Source organism: Engystomops pustulosus, chromosome 9 (assembly GCF_040894005.1).
Source record: "Engystomops pustulosus chromosome 9, aEngPut4.maternal, whole genome shotgun sequence".
In the NCBI taxonomy this organism is placed as follows: Eukaryota; Metazoa; Chordata; class Amphibia; order Anura; family Leptodactylidae; genus Engystomops; species Engystomops pustulosus.
The window spans coordinates 98,696,177-98,713,324 of record NC_092419.1 but is presented as its reverse complement, the minus strand read 5'-3'; the positions used below and the strand labels follow the sequence as shown (position 1 = coordinate 98,713,324).

General features: G+C 42.5%; 1 protein-coding gene across 4 annotated transcripts in view; it reads left to right on the top strand.

Annotated features, from left to right (window-relative positions):
- Nucleotides 1-17,148, top strand: part of GPSM1 (G protein signaling modulator 1) — a 290,121-nt gene that overhangs the window by 114,959 nt on the left and 158,014 nt on the right. The window contains exon 1 of one of the 4 annotated variants that reach the window (XM_072124468.1): nt 3,016-3,074. The exons of 2 other annotated variants lie outside the window; for them this stretch is intronic. In XM_072124468.1, coding sequence (XP_071980569.1) covers nt 3,031-3,074 — 44 coding nt within the window. In that variant the 5' untranslated portion in view covers nt 3,016-3,030. Of the gene's footprint in view, nt 1-3,015; nt 3,075-6,661; nt 6,920-17,148 lie in introns of those variants that run through there. One more of the 4 variants, XM_072124466.1, reaches the window with a different exon arrangement.

The window sequence follows — 17,148 nt, the reverse complement described above, 5'->3', positions numbered from 1 at the left end:
CTGGTGGACGGCGGAGGAACTACCTTCTTAAATCCCAGCCGGACCCGAATCCTGTGCAGAGAACGCGCCGCTGGATCGCGAATGGGCCGGGTAAGTAAATGTGCCCCATTTACTTACCCGTCCGCTGGAGTTCACTGAAAGTGCATTATCCGTCTATGATGCACTGTGCAGTGATTTACTAAGATTGTGCACCCGATATCCTGCAAATGTCGCTTCCCCGCTCAGGTCAGCGTTCATCATCTTTTTAGTGGTGCATGTAAGTGCTTCGGACTGTGACACAATTTGAAAGTGAAATCCTGCTCTCAGTCCGAATCAAACGGATCATCTGACGGCACAACCCCAACACGACACAATCCCAGCGTAGACCCCTGTTAAATTCCTGTCCGACCCATGCAATCCCCCAGAAAAGTCCGACGAAAGTGAGCAGCGCGACCCTTAGTAAATAAGCGCCCTTGTCTGATGCTGCACTGAGCTCCTCTCTGCATCGGCCCCTCCCGTTGCATTTCAAGACTAGTTCACACAGAGACCTCTTGCCAGCAAGCAACAGTGTGAGTACAAGCTACAGGCAGATAAGGTCTTTATCCAGGGGAAGGAGGCACAGCAGAGCTGACAGTGTATGTTATGGCTGAGGTAGCAGTCATTGTGTAATATCTAATGGAACTCACCATCTTTCATCTGTGATCTGCCTCGTCTCTTTCTTTGTGTCAGATACCAGTGAATGTTCAGAAGCTAAATGAAATTGTATATAAACCTTGTACCCTGATAATGTAAACAGATTGTCAGGACACAGGGATCATAATGGGGCAGATTTACTTACCCGGTCCATTCGCGATCCAGCGGCACGTTCTCTGCCCTGGATTCGGGTCCGGCCGGGATTTAATAAGGTAGTTCCTCCGCCGTCCAGTAGGTGCCGCTGCTGCGCTGAAAAGCATTTTAATGCGCCGGAATTCACCGAGGCCGTCTGAGTGAAGGTAAGTGCGTCCCGAGCGACACATTTTCCGTTCTTAAATGCGGCGGTTTTTCCGAATACGTCGGGTTTTCGTTCGGCCACGCCCCCCCCGATTTCTGTCGCGCGCATGCCGGCGCCGATGCGCCACAATCGGATCGCGTGCGCCAAAATCCCGGGGCAATTCAGGTACAATCAGCGCAAATCGGAAATATTCGGGTAACACGTCGGGAAAACGCGAATCGGGCCCTTAGTAAATGACCCCCAATGTGTCTCCTTAGAGAGTAATTCCACACTCTGGAATTTTACACTGAGCAGCCTAAGGAGTTATAGGAGCTAAAACAGTAATAAAACTGAGTAAAATGTTAAAATAAGGCGTTAAAAATGTTCTTTATTGTGTAAACATCACTAGGGAATTGAAATTTGAGAATTTTTTTTTCATTGGCAAACCCCTTTAAGCAAAGGTCTGAATTATGTTCCCTCAACGAAATTTAATCTTTACAATATACTTCTCAATGTCAATAAATTTATGAGGTCCCTCACCCTAGGCATTTTTTTACTTGATTGTAAACAGGGAATGGATACTCCATATACATATAGGACTGAATTTGAAGATTTAACGTTTAATGAGCAACGTGTCTAATTGCAATTACAACAACTAGCTAAAGATTCGTCATCAAATAGAAACATTAGTGAGCAATGTGTGTCTGTGCCGGAGGTCCGGAATCCTGCATATTATCCTACGGGTTCCAGAACCATTGAGATGGACAATTTCCAGTCTCTTGTGGAGAAAGACCTTAAAGAACTTGATAGTGTCCAGAGGATATGCAGGAATAACATGAATATCAGAGAGAGAAAAGCTCTATGGGAAAATCCCAATGTTCGGGCTGCCGACAAGGGCGGCTCAATTGTAATATTGGATAAGTGGGCTTTCTGAAAATATCAATATGGAAAAGCTCAACGAGGAAAGAGTGTATAAAGATTTGAGTTATGTTTCAAATACATTGGTTAGCACTAAACTGGAAACATTACTGAAATGGGTTTAGATCTTAATGTATTGAGTCAAAAACAAGTAACATTCTTTTTACCTGATTTTCCAGTTTGTAGTATATTGCTTGCATTTCCTATGGTACATAAGGATATTTAATTCCCCCACCACTTAGACCCCTTATATCAGTCTTAGTTTATGGGTGGATGCAGTTCTTCAGCCTATGGTGAAAAGATTGCCAGGTTTTATGGAAGATAGTAAGGAAGTTTTGGAAAATATGGAAAGAATAGTAAGGAAACAGAATTATAGTCATATGGGCGGTGATCATATCCTGGCGCCACCAGGATTTAAATGCCCCCGATCGGTGCCAGCAGACAATGCTCTAGACAGCGCTGTTTCGACCTGGTTGGGTGTGTGGTGGTCATGACATGACAGTTCTGTCCAGCTCATTTACTTACCCGGTCCAGTCGCAAACCCGCAGGGCATTGCCCGACGAAGATTCAGGTCTGCCGGGATTAACTATGGTCGTGCGCCCGATATCCAGAAGGTGTCGCGGTTGCGCCGAGGTCCGCCGGAGTTCACCTTATTCTTCCCGGTGCATGTGAGTGCTGATCTTGCGACACAAAACTTTTTTTTTTTAAATTCCGCAGTTTGTCCGATGCGCCAAAATCCGATCGCGTGCGCCGAAATCCCAGGGCAATTCAGTGCAAATCGGAAATTGTCGGGAAACCTGACGAAAGTGCGGCCGATGGACCCTTAGTAAATGAGCCCCAGTGTCTTGTATGTAGGATCCTGATAGGGTGGAGATTTAATGCCTCTCCATCTCTAGTAATCTCCATTACACTCTGTCTCATGTTATTAAATTATTATGTCTTTTCTCAGCCAGCCCAGTTGTCATCCATATATTGTGCTGGGGCTTACAGGACGACTTGTACACATCCCGCACATACTGTACAGCCCGTGTAATGTGTGATCATGAATTCCTCAAACACATCACATTCTTCATTTTTTTTCCCAGGAAGGGCTCTGCAAGTATGCATGTCCTTATGACTGATTAAATCGGCGCCCTCTAGTGAAAAGATCCTGAACCTACTTGATGAAATTTCAGTATGAACCTAAAATGCACTCTAACCTTTACAGGTGAACTTAATGTGACCTTCTCTAACCTTTTTTGGCTGCACATGTGAAACTATTCAGCGCTTTGTTACTTGTTTCACAAGTTGCTGTTCTCTTAGGTCAGTGCACATCTCTGTAATCACCATTGCATGCCAAACTTTCATAATATAATACTGCAGCATGAACCTATTACATTTCCTTCTATTTCACCAAAAAAAAAAAAATATTCCTAACTTTCTTTGAGTAGTGCATGTGGAAGGGAAGATGGAAACAGTAGGTGAAATCATATCCATCATACAGCAGTACAGTAGGTGCCTATAGACTTCTTTAGGTTGTAGCGCTGCAAAACTCTGAGCTTATGAAAAGCCATAGTAAAGCTGTGTAAAAGCTGCTAGTAACACACCCTAATTTTGAGGTGTTTACCAAACAGTATACAGGCGGTCCCCTACTTAAGGACACCCTACTTACAGACGACCCATAGTTACAGACGGACCCCTCTACCCACTGTGACCTCTGGTGAAGCTCTCTGGATGCTGTACTATAGTCCCAGGCTGCAATGATCAGCTGTAAGGTGTCTGTAATGAAGCTTTATTGATGATCATTGGTCCCATTACAGCAAAAACATTTTGAAACTCCAAGGGTGATGTCACACATGCCGTTTTTGGTCTGTTTTTAAACATCTGTTTTCAGTCCGTTTTTGGCAGTTTACCATGCGTTTGGCTGCTTATAACCTGTTTATCTGTTAAGATAATTGGGAAAAACGGACTAAAAACGGCCCAAAAACGCCATATGTGGCATCACCCCATTGTCAGAGGAGCTAAAAAAAAATTTTTCTAGATCTACAATTATAAAATATACAGTTTCGACTTACATACAGATTTAACTTAAGAACAAACCTATGGACCCTATCTTGTACTGCCTATATATGTTTTGTTTTGTTTGATTGTGCACCACAATCTCAATGAGGCTCCTTAACCCCTTAAGGACACAGGGTTTTTTCACTCATTTCTCGCTCTCCACCTTCAAAAATCCATAACTTTTTCATTTTTTTTCCGTGTACAGAGCTGTGTGAGGGCTTATTTTGTGCGTAACAAATTTTACTTTCCCGTGATGTTATTTATTATTCCATGCCGTGTACTGGGAAGCAGGAAAAAAATTCCAAATGTGGAAAAATTGAAAAAAAATGCATTTGCGTCACGTTCTTGTGGGTTCAGTTTTTACGACTTTCACTCTGCGATCCAAATAACACCTCTACTTTATTCTTTGGTTCGGTACGATCGCGGTGATACCAAATTTATATAGGTTTTATTGCGTTTTAATACATTTTCAAAAATTAAACGAATGTGTACGAAAAAGGAAAAAAATCTTTTGCCATCTTCTGACGCTAATAACTTTTTCATACTTTGGTGTACGGATCTGGGGGAGGTGTCATTTTTTGCAAAATGAGCCAACATTTCATTGCTATCATTGCTGTTGTCTGTAAGTACGGTTCATATATAAGGCAGCGCATTATAAGGCACACCTTTGATTTCTGAGAAAATCAAAGGATTTTTTTGTGCGCCTTATAGTCCGAAAAATCCTGTATATAAAATGTGGCCTTCATTTACTAGCCCTGTTTTGTACTAGGACTGTGGAAACATAGACAGGTGGTAACATAAATCATCCAATTTATCATAGTGATGCACAATGGGGCTCATTTACTGAGGGTCACGCTGCTCACTTTCGTCAAACTGTTCTCCTTTGTTGGAGATAACTCGGCTTGGATTTTGGCGCACACGTTTCCTTTTCTGGTGCAGCTGGCTTCCACGCGACACAAATTAGGGGATGTGCGGTCATACGATCCGACTGATTCGGACTGAGCGCAGGATTTAACATTCAAATTGTGTTGCAAGCCCAAGCACTTACATGCACCAGTAAAACCATGGTGATCTCTGTTGGACCTGAGCAGGGAAGCGACACATCCAGGTTATCGGGTGTGCGATCTTAGTGAATCGCTGCACAGCGCATTATCGTCGGACAATGCACTTTCGGGGGAACTCCAGCAGCCAGGTATGTAAATGTGCCCCATTGTTTCAAAGATTTGGGGAATTTTCTATCAATTTAGGCACTTTTGAGTCGGAAGTTTCTTTTGACCAGCATCAGATCAGTGGGGTCTCTAATATTTGTAATATTTGCAATATGTAATTGTTGGGGTCTTTGATTTGATCAGTATAAAATCTGTAGGGTCTTTGATCAGTATGAGTTCAGAAGGGTTAAGAGATCTTGATCAGTATTGGATAAGTGGGGCCTGTGAAATGTATCAGTATCAGATAAGTGAGGTCTCTTGTATTGATCAGTATTAGATAAGTGGGGTCTCTTCTATTGATCAGTATTGGATAAGTGGGGTCTCTTCTATTGATCAGTATTGGATAAGTGGGGTCTCTTCTATTGATCAGTATTAGATAAGTGGGGTCTCTTCTATTGATCAGTATTGGATAAGTGGGGTCTCTTCTATTGATCAGTATTAGATAAGTGGGGTCTCTTCTATTGATCAGTATTGGATAAGTGGGGTCTCTTCTATTGATCAGTATTAGATAAGTGGGGTCTCTTCTATTGATCAGTATTAGATAAGTGGGGTCTCTTCTATTGATCAGTATTGGATAAGTGGGGTCTCTTCTATTGATCAGTATTAGATAAGTGGGGTCTCTTCTATTGATCAGTATTAGATAAGTGGGGTCTCTTCTATTGATCATTATGAGATCGGTAGTGTTAAGAGATCTTGATCAGTATCGGATAAGTGGGGTCTGTGAAATTGATCAGTATCGGATCGATGGGGTCAGATCCCCAACCCGCAAATGGATCATTGATTTGAACAGACTGAAGATTTTTAGAGCGTTCAGAGGAGTGTTGCGGTCTATTCATTGCTTGCCTAAAACAGTGCCTTACGTTGTAATGTGGCTGTGCTTGGAATTGCACCTCAACCTCTTTCATGTGACAGATAGATGTAACATCAATGGTATGGGAAGAAAATGCGCTGCTATAAAAACGTGCAGCTGATATCAAGGCCCTATTCTAAGATTAATTAAATTTAACAAAATTCTGCAAAACATATCAAGTATTTACATAACACAAGTTGTTTATTATGAAAGAATTGTACAGTTAGAAAAATGTTAACAATGTTTCAACATTCCGCCTCTGCCTTACTTCTGCTTGGTTTGGCTTGAGAAGGGTTAACCCTGTGGGTCTAAGTTTACCATGTCCTGATAAGGAAGTGATTCATAAAGTCTCTTGACAATTGCAACAAACTCTTTGGTTGTGAAAGGCTCATTATTCCCTTCCTCTGCTGCTGATGGCTTTACTGTGGGAACAGCAGACACATCACTAGAGGACACTGCTAGCAGAATGTCACGGATATTGTAGCAGATTGTATCCAGACTGGCAGTGCCACTCTCCAGCCAGGAGGAGGTTAATCTCTGGGCAGCTGTTGCTACTCCCCTCCTTGGACCAATTCACAGAAAGCAGCCTCCTGCATCCAGACATTGTGTGATCAGTAAGAGAAAAGGGGGAGGGCAGGGTCACAGTGCAGAAGAAGGAGGAAAAAGAGCCTACCCCTCCTTATATTCCCCTGACAATACAAGCATTGGATGACATCACATGCAGGGGGAGTGATTTGTGGCTACTGTAGACTTTATGTGTTACCATACATCACTTCCTAGCTGCCATACTACAACTATATAGAAGGGGCACCCTGGCTGCACAGCCTCCTGCTGCCTGCACAGTCTCTCTGGATGTTGTACACAATTGCCTTGGTTGTATGACCTACACCAATAAATGGCTTTCCTACCTAACAATGGATTGCACCATCCTCCAGCCAGGAGAGTGTATTCAAGGTATGTAGCGGGGCACATGTACCGTATACATTGCACAAGGGGGTATACAGTCAGTGGGGAGGGAGGAGAGGGGCCGGGTATATAATTGGGAGGGAGGGGGGAAGCCAGACTTCACGTTTAGGGCATATTCTCATAACTGTATCTGTGTTGAGTCGCTGCAGGCATAATGTCAGACACACTGATATCCTCAGCTAAGGGCACACAGTGAGGGATGTGAGCTGAATGGCATTTACCACTGGTTTTCTGTGCTGCTATGGACAGGTGTGGAGGGTATGTGAGGACTGGTGATTTCTCCGATACTTGTTCACGTATTTGTAATTCTAATACTGAAACTAATTTGCTGTTCATTTATGAGACTGTGGTGTTGGCTTTATGATAGGGGAAGGTAAAATGTTCTGCACAGGAAAGGAAAAGTTTTTGTCTTTGCACAGCAGATTTCCTGTGATAAGCCAACTCTGCGCCAAGTTCTTTCACATTTTGAGATATTTATAATAAAAGTCCTGTATATGTATAATAAAAGTGGTGTATATGTATAATAAAAGTGGTGTATATGTATAATTAAAGTCCTGTATATGTATAATAAAAGTTCTGTATATGTATAATAAAAGTCCTGCCTTGTAGAGAGGATGCAATCACCTGCAGAAATACATGGGAACAATTCAATATTATTCGTTATTAAAACTCTGGCTGTGCAAATCCTTTGAAAATTTGGATTATTAATTTGCACAACAAGTCCTCAAAAGTTTTCCTTGGGAACGTCAGTTCCTATATAACTCCAGCACTTGGTATAACTCATTGTATCACTATAGCTTTCAAATCGTCAGGTAAGAGACGGTTAAACTGGTGGATCGGCGTCCAGCCACGCTATTCAGTAACTTACAGTAATAAACATTCCTTCTTACAGGATCCGGCTAAACTGGCTGCTTTACAGGTAGGGGGTATAAAGGTGTAGGATGGGTAAGAGAAGGGAGTAAGGGGAAGATTGTGCCCTTTCCCAAGTGACTTGCATAATGCATTGTCATGTCGCACATAAACGTCTCACATGTAATGGTTAAAGCCAATGACAAACAGAGGACATAACAAAGACCTTTTTATTATACCAAATGTTCTTGTAGTTTCACATGGGTAAGCGCTGCTCTTGTAGTACGGGACATGGCATCTTGTGTTAGACCTACTTCTGTTAACATAAGGGTCATTGATTTGGGGACAGTACCTTACGTGGCCACATTTTATTGCAGCCTAGATAGTATACAGTGCAATCCCCTCCATACAATGTAAAAGTAATGTACTGTACCTCTTTAGATGTAAATACCACCATACAGTGCACCAATAATACCAACACGCAGTGATCAATTTACTGTATCGTTGTTGCACAATGTTTAAGACTTCTATATAATGTTATATGTTCCCATGGTTACAGACTACAAAGAAACCTTGTGTAGTCTGATCCTGCAATCTTGTCTTCTGTATCCTACTTTTTGCTATCTGCAGAGTCCAGCTTATTTTGATACCAGTAAGATACATTGGTCTGCACGAGAGCTGTAAACCTAAAGCAGTAGATTAGTTATAGTTGGTTACAATAGCAAAACGATTCATAAAAGTGGACATCACCCTTAATTTTGGAGGCTGTTACATGATGGACTGTTACTATAGTAACTGCAGTTTACACGTAGAAAAAAAAACAGCAACGGCGGCGCTATAGCGTGTACAATCCTGTCCTCAGAATTCACAAATTCTGATAGGAATCATGAGATTACATGGTGTCTAATGTAAGAATGATGTCGCAGGAAGTTCCTTGTAAAGTGATCAGTCATGATATGAGAAAGCCGGATGGGAGAAAATATGTACACAGCTGTGCGCACCCGAAATAACACCCATCAGCCTGATAAGCAGCACATTGGGAAGACTTACATTTTATACATCTTTGGATAGTTTTCCATACAGCGTTTTCCAGAAAAAAATTCTGTTTATAACCTAGTTTTTGTTTAACCACAACTAGAAGAGGAAATACTGTAGGCCAGGAGACACACTGCCCATGACTTACCTGCAGAAATTACATACGCATCCCATCCACGTGCTACCAAACTGTTAAATGGCCACATTGCCCTTAATTTTGTTTCCATCATTTTTAAATTGATGATGATGAAATAGACGTAGAACTTGTCAACCTAAACTCCATTCACACACTAATCACACAGTTATATTATTTTGTCTAAAATCTTCAACTTTTGTTTATTACCTTATAGATTATACATTGGGTCGCTGACCAGGTTCCTTTTTTATTGAGTGGGACTTTGGGAGGACCCGGTGACAATCAAAAATAGTTGAGAGCAAATATGGCTGACAGCTTGATCCTGTCCTATAATCTGAAGGCAGGAAAAGTCTGCAGCTACTTATAAGGATTCTGTCATCTCTTTTATACTCTGTGAGGCTTTGTATGTGTTTTCACCTCTAAATCCATCAGTACTGTGCACACGAGGTCCAAGAACTGGCGCCCCATTCTTAATTTGCTGCTGGAGATCTGGAGTAATCTATCTCCTGGACCTTCTGTGCATTAGACCTTAAGACCTACTACTGCTTGGACCCAAAAATGCCGAATCTGTCCCTGATAATTGTGAATCAGCCGTGGCCTATACAAGGTGTGTGCAGTAACCACAAACTATACACGGCTATATCTCTGCAGCCTAGAAACCAGCACATGCAGAGCTCTGTGCAATCCTAGCACTCACACCCCATTGTTCTGCTTTATTAATTCTCTTTTGTCTGGAAGGTCGCCCCCAGCAAAACGTCACAGGCTATCTAGCTAACAGAAGCTTCTGTTTTGTTACAGTGCTGGTCAGATTCAGCATATTTCCATCGCCCCTCTCCATAGAGAAACATGGGGCATGGCGCTGTATTCCGGGGAAAGATAAGACATGTCCTATCTTTCTCGCTCCATACGGCATTGTGCGCCCATTGCCGACCTGTGGGGGACGTATATACGTCCGCCGTATATACGCCCCCCCCCCCCCCAGACGGCTGTGTGAATGAGTGCTTAATCTGACATTTGTGATAAATTATTTTATCATGCCCAATACTTTTCATACCTGTAAGAGGTAAGGGGGCTTCAGAAGTGTCTAGTAGGAACAACCTCTCCGACAATCCCTCCCCCCCCCTGTGAAAGACACATGCACTCTTGGATGAACTGAGCATGCGTGTACTCCCTGCTCTGTGTACTCTTCTTCCAGGGTAACTCCCTACAAATGTCCCGCTTATCTAACAGGAAGATAGTGGTCCAACCGGGAATAGTGGGGTACTCAAGTTTCTCAGGATATGACCCCGGAGCACCACCTGCCTCATTAATATTTGGATTAAACTGGGAATTTCTCAGACCAGACATAATGGACAGAAAGAACAATTTTTAAAAATAGTTCCTCTAAGCACCCTCCCAGCAGATTATTATTCCCGGGGAGGTAGTAGACGCTCCTCGGTGTGATACATCTGTGATAAAACCTCAAGCAGAGATGGCTAGTAGACCCGCCGTACCCATCTATCATATGAAGGGTTTTTTTCCTCTGAAAGAAGAGTTGACATTTTGACGTATCCATCTGTCTGTCAACTGTGTGTTGGTCATAAGGTTTTTTTTTTATTTTAGCCCTTGAGACCAATTACTGACTATACAGATAAGATTCGTATTGGATTCCTCATCTGATCATGTGATGTTTGTAGCAGAAACTCAGGATTGTTATTTGTCAGGGGTTATGTTACATTGTGCCCTGTCTATGTGCCAGGTCAGGTCATGAGATGTAGACTAAATAACACAACTGGTGCTCTGTCTATATCTCTCTATAGCAAAGATTGCACTTCCTAAGCACTAGGGGCCAATATTGATGAGCTACAGAGGTGCAACCGGAGCAAGGAGAGAAAGACCCAAAGACTCTTCTCATAGGAAGAAAGCAGTACTATCCACAATGCTTTATATTTTGACACATGGTGCAGATTTTACATTAGGTTATGCCTCTACTCAGCATCCTGACTTTTTAGAATGTGTTCATCTCTTGGGTTCTAATGTTGTAAATTCTGCTGTGAGGAGTAAGGCGGCCTAGCTGTTGCTACAATTGCTGCAAAACATACTACTCCTCACAGCAGAATATTGCAACAGTACAACCCAAGAGATGAACACATTCCAAAAAGTCAGGATGCTGAGCAGAGGCATAGCCTAAAGTAAGCAGCTCCTAGTGGTACAGCAGTTCTAGCAGTGTTACACTGCTAGCGTTATCTGAAACCTCCAATAACGCTAGCAGACACTGCTGCGAAGTACAGCACTCAAAGCGGTCCGGCGTATTCATGAGGGGGCGGGACTAGGAGGCAGTAATTGCTGCATCAAGCCTTGCAGTCACCACAGGCCTATGGAGTGGGCGGGGCAGAAGCAGCGCCTCAGACCGCCCCCTTATGAATACGCCCGACCGCTTTGAGCACAGTCCGGTGTTTGTACAGCGCGGCAGTGTCTGCCGCTAGCTAGCAGTGTAACACTGCGGCATCTGTTGTAGCACTGGGAGCTGATTACTTTAGTAACCAGCTCCTAGTGCCTTTCATATATGTGACAGGTCGTCCTTGTCCACGAAGCCGGAGTTCTGCACATGGTGGTAGGTGTCCTTTAATACCAACCAAAAACATCCAAATGACCCTGATCAAAAATTCACATCCCCCATTTCTGTGTATTGCGCACTCTAACATCAACAACAGCTTGACGTCTTCTGTGGTAGTTGTGGATGAGGCTCTTTATTTTCTCAGATAATAAAGTTGCACATTCTTCTTTCCAAAAAGTCCCCAAGTTCCTGTAAATTCTTGTAAAGTCTTGAATACCACTTGAGGTCTCCCCACAGTGGCTCAATATTATTGAGGTCAGGAGACTGAGGTGGCCACTCCAGAACCTTCACTTTTTCTGCTGAAGCCAATAACTGGTCAACTTTGTCTTGTGTTTTGGATCGTTGTCATGTTGAAATGTCCAAGTACGTCCCATGCACAGCTCCCTGTCTGATAAGTGCAAATTTGTCGCCAGTATTTGCTGTTAATGTGCCCCATTCATCTTTTTTTCAACTTTCCTGTGACTTTGTAGCTCACATATCCCCACATCATCAGCCTCCGTGCTTTACAGTAGGAATGGTGTGGCTTTCATCATAGGCCTTGTTGACACCTCTTGGTTGTGGCCAAAAATGTAAATTTTGGTCTCATCACTTCAAATTACCTTGTTCTAGAAGTTTTAATGTTTGTCTCTGCTTTTTGGCGTATTGTAGGCAAGATACTTTGTGGCATTTGCGCGTTAACGGCTGGATGACGATGCCAGGTGTCAGTGGTTGGATGAAAGTTGCCAAGAGTGATGCCACATGTGGCTTTTTGGTCCGTTTTTAAGCATGTGTTTTCAGTCTGTTAAAAAAAACGCATGTGTTTTTGACCGTTTTCAATGTGCTTGGCTGCTTTGAACCTGTTCATATTAATAGATAAACAGGTTAAAATCAGCCAAACGCATGGTAAACAGTAAAAACGGACCAAAATCGCCACGTGTGGCATTACCCAAAGTCTGTCTGGATCCCAGAAACTCGCTCAGCTTTTATGCTTTTATACCCATTTGTGTCAACTTCTGTGCCAAAATCACCAGGGGATGTGAACGTTTGATTACCATCGTTTGGATGTTTTTGGTTATTATTATGATTTAAAAAGAGAAAACACAGTAGTTTGACAATAAATGGCTTCACCCAATCACTAAGCAGGAGTGGAAAAAAGTTTTAGTGTTATCATTCATATTTTCAGCAGATAATCCAAGTTATTCTAGTCCCCTAGTTATGTCCCCCTGTTATGTTACTGTGTGAACCACATTAGGCGTTGGCTTTGTGATTTCCTCTTTCCAGCATCGGACTTACTTTTGCGTCAGTAAATCACTTGTCCTGTTTTCCTGGCTTTCCCCGGATCTGGACAGTGACAATAGAGATGGGCCGCACTTGGCTGCACTTCAAGCATTTTGCTTTCCTACCTGCAGAGGCCAAACCTTCCTGTAAATCTGTACAGCGTTGTCATGTCTTCTAGACAGTAATAGGATTGTCTTGAGGCTATCAGACTGAGGTCAGCAGCGTCCGACTCTGATGTGACCCAGAACGGATGCCATTCCCTGGCCACTTTCTATTAGAAATTCAGCTCCTAGTCCTGAGTTGGCAGAATTACATGGTATCACAGCTGGCGCCTGTGAGGACTTTTTATGCATCTCATGACTCCTGCTGAGGATGGAGGAACCCCCCACTGCTCGGCAGAAGACTCTGCTCTTAACTTCACAAGGATGTTCTCTAAATAGATAGTCGTTATTTCATTAATCCTGTAAAGAAAATTATTACTAAGTTCCCTGTCTTCTACAAGATGGATTTAGCTAAAAGCTTTACTCTTCATGCTTGTATTGGGTAGCAAATACACTTGATAGGCATAAGAGTAAATACAATACCAATATTACAATATACAATATTCTGTTAATATAAATATAATAATCCTAAATATAGTCCATAGTCTCTGACAACTGCTTTAAAAAGGACCTGTCACCAGATTTTGACCCTTCTGACGAACAATACCAGCTGATAAAGGGTTCCCAGTCCTCCGCATATCACCTAAAATTAGCTACCAGTGAGGCCCTGTACCTCAATTACAGACGCTTTTCCAATATCCAAATTAGCTTTCCTGACTCATGTCCGGTATCTGTGACTCTTCTCTCTCATGGGCTGCCAGTGAACCACACCCCATTATTCTGACTGACAGCTCGGTGTATCTACAAATCACTGCCCTTGCTGTACTTAGGGACCATCTGCTAATATCCAACTTCAGACATATAAAGCTCTATGTACAGATGGCAAATATTGTGTACATTTTCTTACATGGTGCCTTGTGTTACATGCATGACATGTGACCAGTGACATCATTGCAGGTCCTTAAGCCTTATAAGAATAGCAAACTGTACACCATGTATGTGATAACAGGAAATCACAGCAGCCTCCATGGTTCTTGTCATAAGAACCAGGATTAACACTAAAGCTTCATTACAGACACCTGTGATAACTGTTATAGCTGATTATTGTAGCCTAGGACTAAAGCACAGAAAATTACCAACATCCAGAGGTCCGTTTGTAACTAAGGGTTGTATGTAAGTCGGGTGTTCTTAAGTAGGGGACCGCCTGTATGTGTACATGTGGTGACAATTTCTATTTAAGTCTCTCCCATTGTTGTTCTATAACAGCCTATAATGTGTCTGGCATCTATTGAATTGAAGGTTATTCTCAGCCTTTAGAATTTTAGTCTTTTTTGGACACATATTACTAACACATCTTTAAATAATGTTTTCCGCACATGTTGCAAAAACTAGGAAAGTTCTCAAGATGTCTGACTGCTAGAAACCCCACATACAGCTCAGACACTCAGTATAAATCACGCTAATAAAAATACTCCGGCTCATTATTTTAAGGGATATCATTAAAAAAAATGTCATTGCCTATACTTAGGACAGGTCATCTTTCTAATTGTGGAGGCCCAACTACTTTTACATAATAACTAATAATAATAATCTTTATCTATATAGCCCAATCAAATTTCATAGCGCTTTACAAATCATAGGGGACATATACAAATATAATATTACATTACACAGAACAAACATTCATATGGAACAATAGGAGGGAGTACATGTTCCTGACTCCCCTGCAGACGGGCATTGATGCTCAGTTTGTTCTCTATATGACATTGGGGATAGCCAAACTGTGGAGACTGAATAGAGTAGCAATAGTTCAAGTAGACAGGATCCTGTTTTCAGGATCCCAGCGGTTAGTTGTGAGCAGAAGCGGAGAAAGGAAAGTCACAGGCACAGATGGAGGCTGCTGGAGCTATGTAGTAAGTTTCCTTCTCGCCCCAAGTGCTTTATTCACATCAGTACAGGTCATTACATATTTTAAAAGGCATATATGACACACTACACTACACTTTTCAATAGAAACATGTGTACTTCACTGATCTGAGTGGGGGCTGTTGAAAACTCAGGTCCTATTCCTGCCCATGTTTGGGCCTTTCCAAAGAAAAATATGGAAACGTGAAAAATATCACTTGCTACGTAACACAATTATGTGAACCTTGAAGAGTTTGTAACAAGCTAGTGACATCATTTGCCAGTCTACTGTTTTTTTTGCAGGTCTGCTAAAACGCATGACATACAAATAACGTGCATACCGTTTTTGTGGACATACAGCTTGGCAACCTATTACACACTGACCGCAAAAACGGACCACAAATCTATAGTTTCTGGCCAGAGAACAGCGTAATGGAAGAGAGTCTTCTCTATTTTCTGTGTGCAGTGTATAGGAGACATCATTGCATCTAGGCCCCAGCCACCGGCTCTGTGTGACGACTGAGAATTGTAGACGGAGCCTGCAGAGGATGGATATAGTGTAGTGTAGTGAAGTCTTGAGGTTTTCTCTTGCTTTTTCCAATTTCCATCTATTTCCATGGAAGCACCTTCTGACCGTAGATCCGCTCTTTGGAGGAGGGATACATTTCTTACTCTGTTTACAATGTTAACCTGTAAAATGCTTAAAAACCACTAAAACATCAATAGGCTCCAAGGTGACGGCTATAACCAGCGGAGGAATACTGTAACAAAGCAGTGCTCTTATAAAGCCGAATTATAGAAAGTTGTTTCCCTTGTAAGTGAATGTAGATCTGAGATTTATAGGTCCAATGTTGAGGTGGGAAGGAGGTACAGAACATGGAGTCTGATTTTCCTCACACCCCCGACTCCTCTCCTCCTGGAACATCGCGTACATGCAACTAAATCTGTAACTTTGTGAAATTTAAGCATGTCATTTGCTTAAACTAGAAGAAATTACAGGGTTGAGATGTCGGCTACGCTACATTCTTCAGCCAGTACAGGAAACCGAGCTCCTCCGCACGCTTCTTTGGATGCAGCTTTTGTGGGTTTTAGAGGAGATAATTTTCTTACTGCTTTCTTTTTTTGATCAAAATCTCAAAATATTCAAGACTTGAAACTGAATGAATCCAGTAAGTTGTTTGTTATGTGTTATGGCCACTGTGTATGTATATTCTATATGGATTGATAAAGGGCTTTCCCTTGGGGAAGCCCATCTCACCATATGATGGGTGTAGGGATGAGGGATGCAGAGCATATTCGTTACTGGAGAATTCATTGAGGTCCCGGCTCTCTGGACTCCTCACACAAGTGCGGTCACTCTCTCTCCACTGTCATCTACTCACTGCTGGAAGAGCCACACAGCCACAGTGAGCAGACGACAGTGAAGGAGCGAGTGAGCTGTGAGTAATCCAGAGAACCAGGTGACTAAATCTACTAGGAGCAGCGTAGAAGTGCTGCTTGGGGCAAGAGCAGCTTGGGGCAAGAGCAGCTCCAGGAACGCCCCGCCCCCAAAGCACTTCTGTTTTAAAACGAAGGAGCCTTTTGATCACTAATTTTGTAGAAGTGATAGATTTCCTTTAAATGTGATCTGTGAATATATATCTGTGCTACATCACTGTAGCTTGCGGTGTAAAGGTTCCTACACACCATCATGGTAGGTCCGCAGTGTAAAGGATAAGATTCGGGGAACCAAATATCAATGTGATGCAAGAAATCCAGTCCCTGGCATGGCCTGTGATTCATAGACCAATGATGGCAGTGTGCTGCTAGAACAGTCGGCTTTACTCTTTCCATGACTCCTTTACCTTAAAGGACATATACCACCAGGATGAAAGATTGTAAACCAAGCACACTGCCATACTGGTGTGCGCCCCCTCTGGCAGGATCTGCTCTTCTTTAAAATTCCTATTCCCTTGTTTTTAAGAAAAAAAGTCTTTAAAAATTATGCAAATGATCCTGAGGGGCTCTGGGCTCCATTAACACCTATAGAGCCCCTCTGTCTTATATGCATAATTTTTAAAGCCTTTCTTTGGTTTAAGCTAAAAAAGAGCAGAGCTTGTAAGAGGGGGCACACCAGTATGTCAGTGTGCTTGGTTTACAATCCTTCATCCTGGATGAAGTGCGTGCCATGCCCCCCAATTTCCGTCGCATGCAACGCGGCGCCGATGCGCCACAATCCGATCGCGTGCGCCAAAAACCCAGGGCAATTCGACACAAACTGGTAATTTTCGGGAAACCCAATGAAAAAGAGCGATTTGGGTCCTTAGTAAATGAGCCCCACTGTGTTGAAACCTTCCCT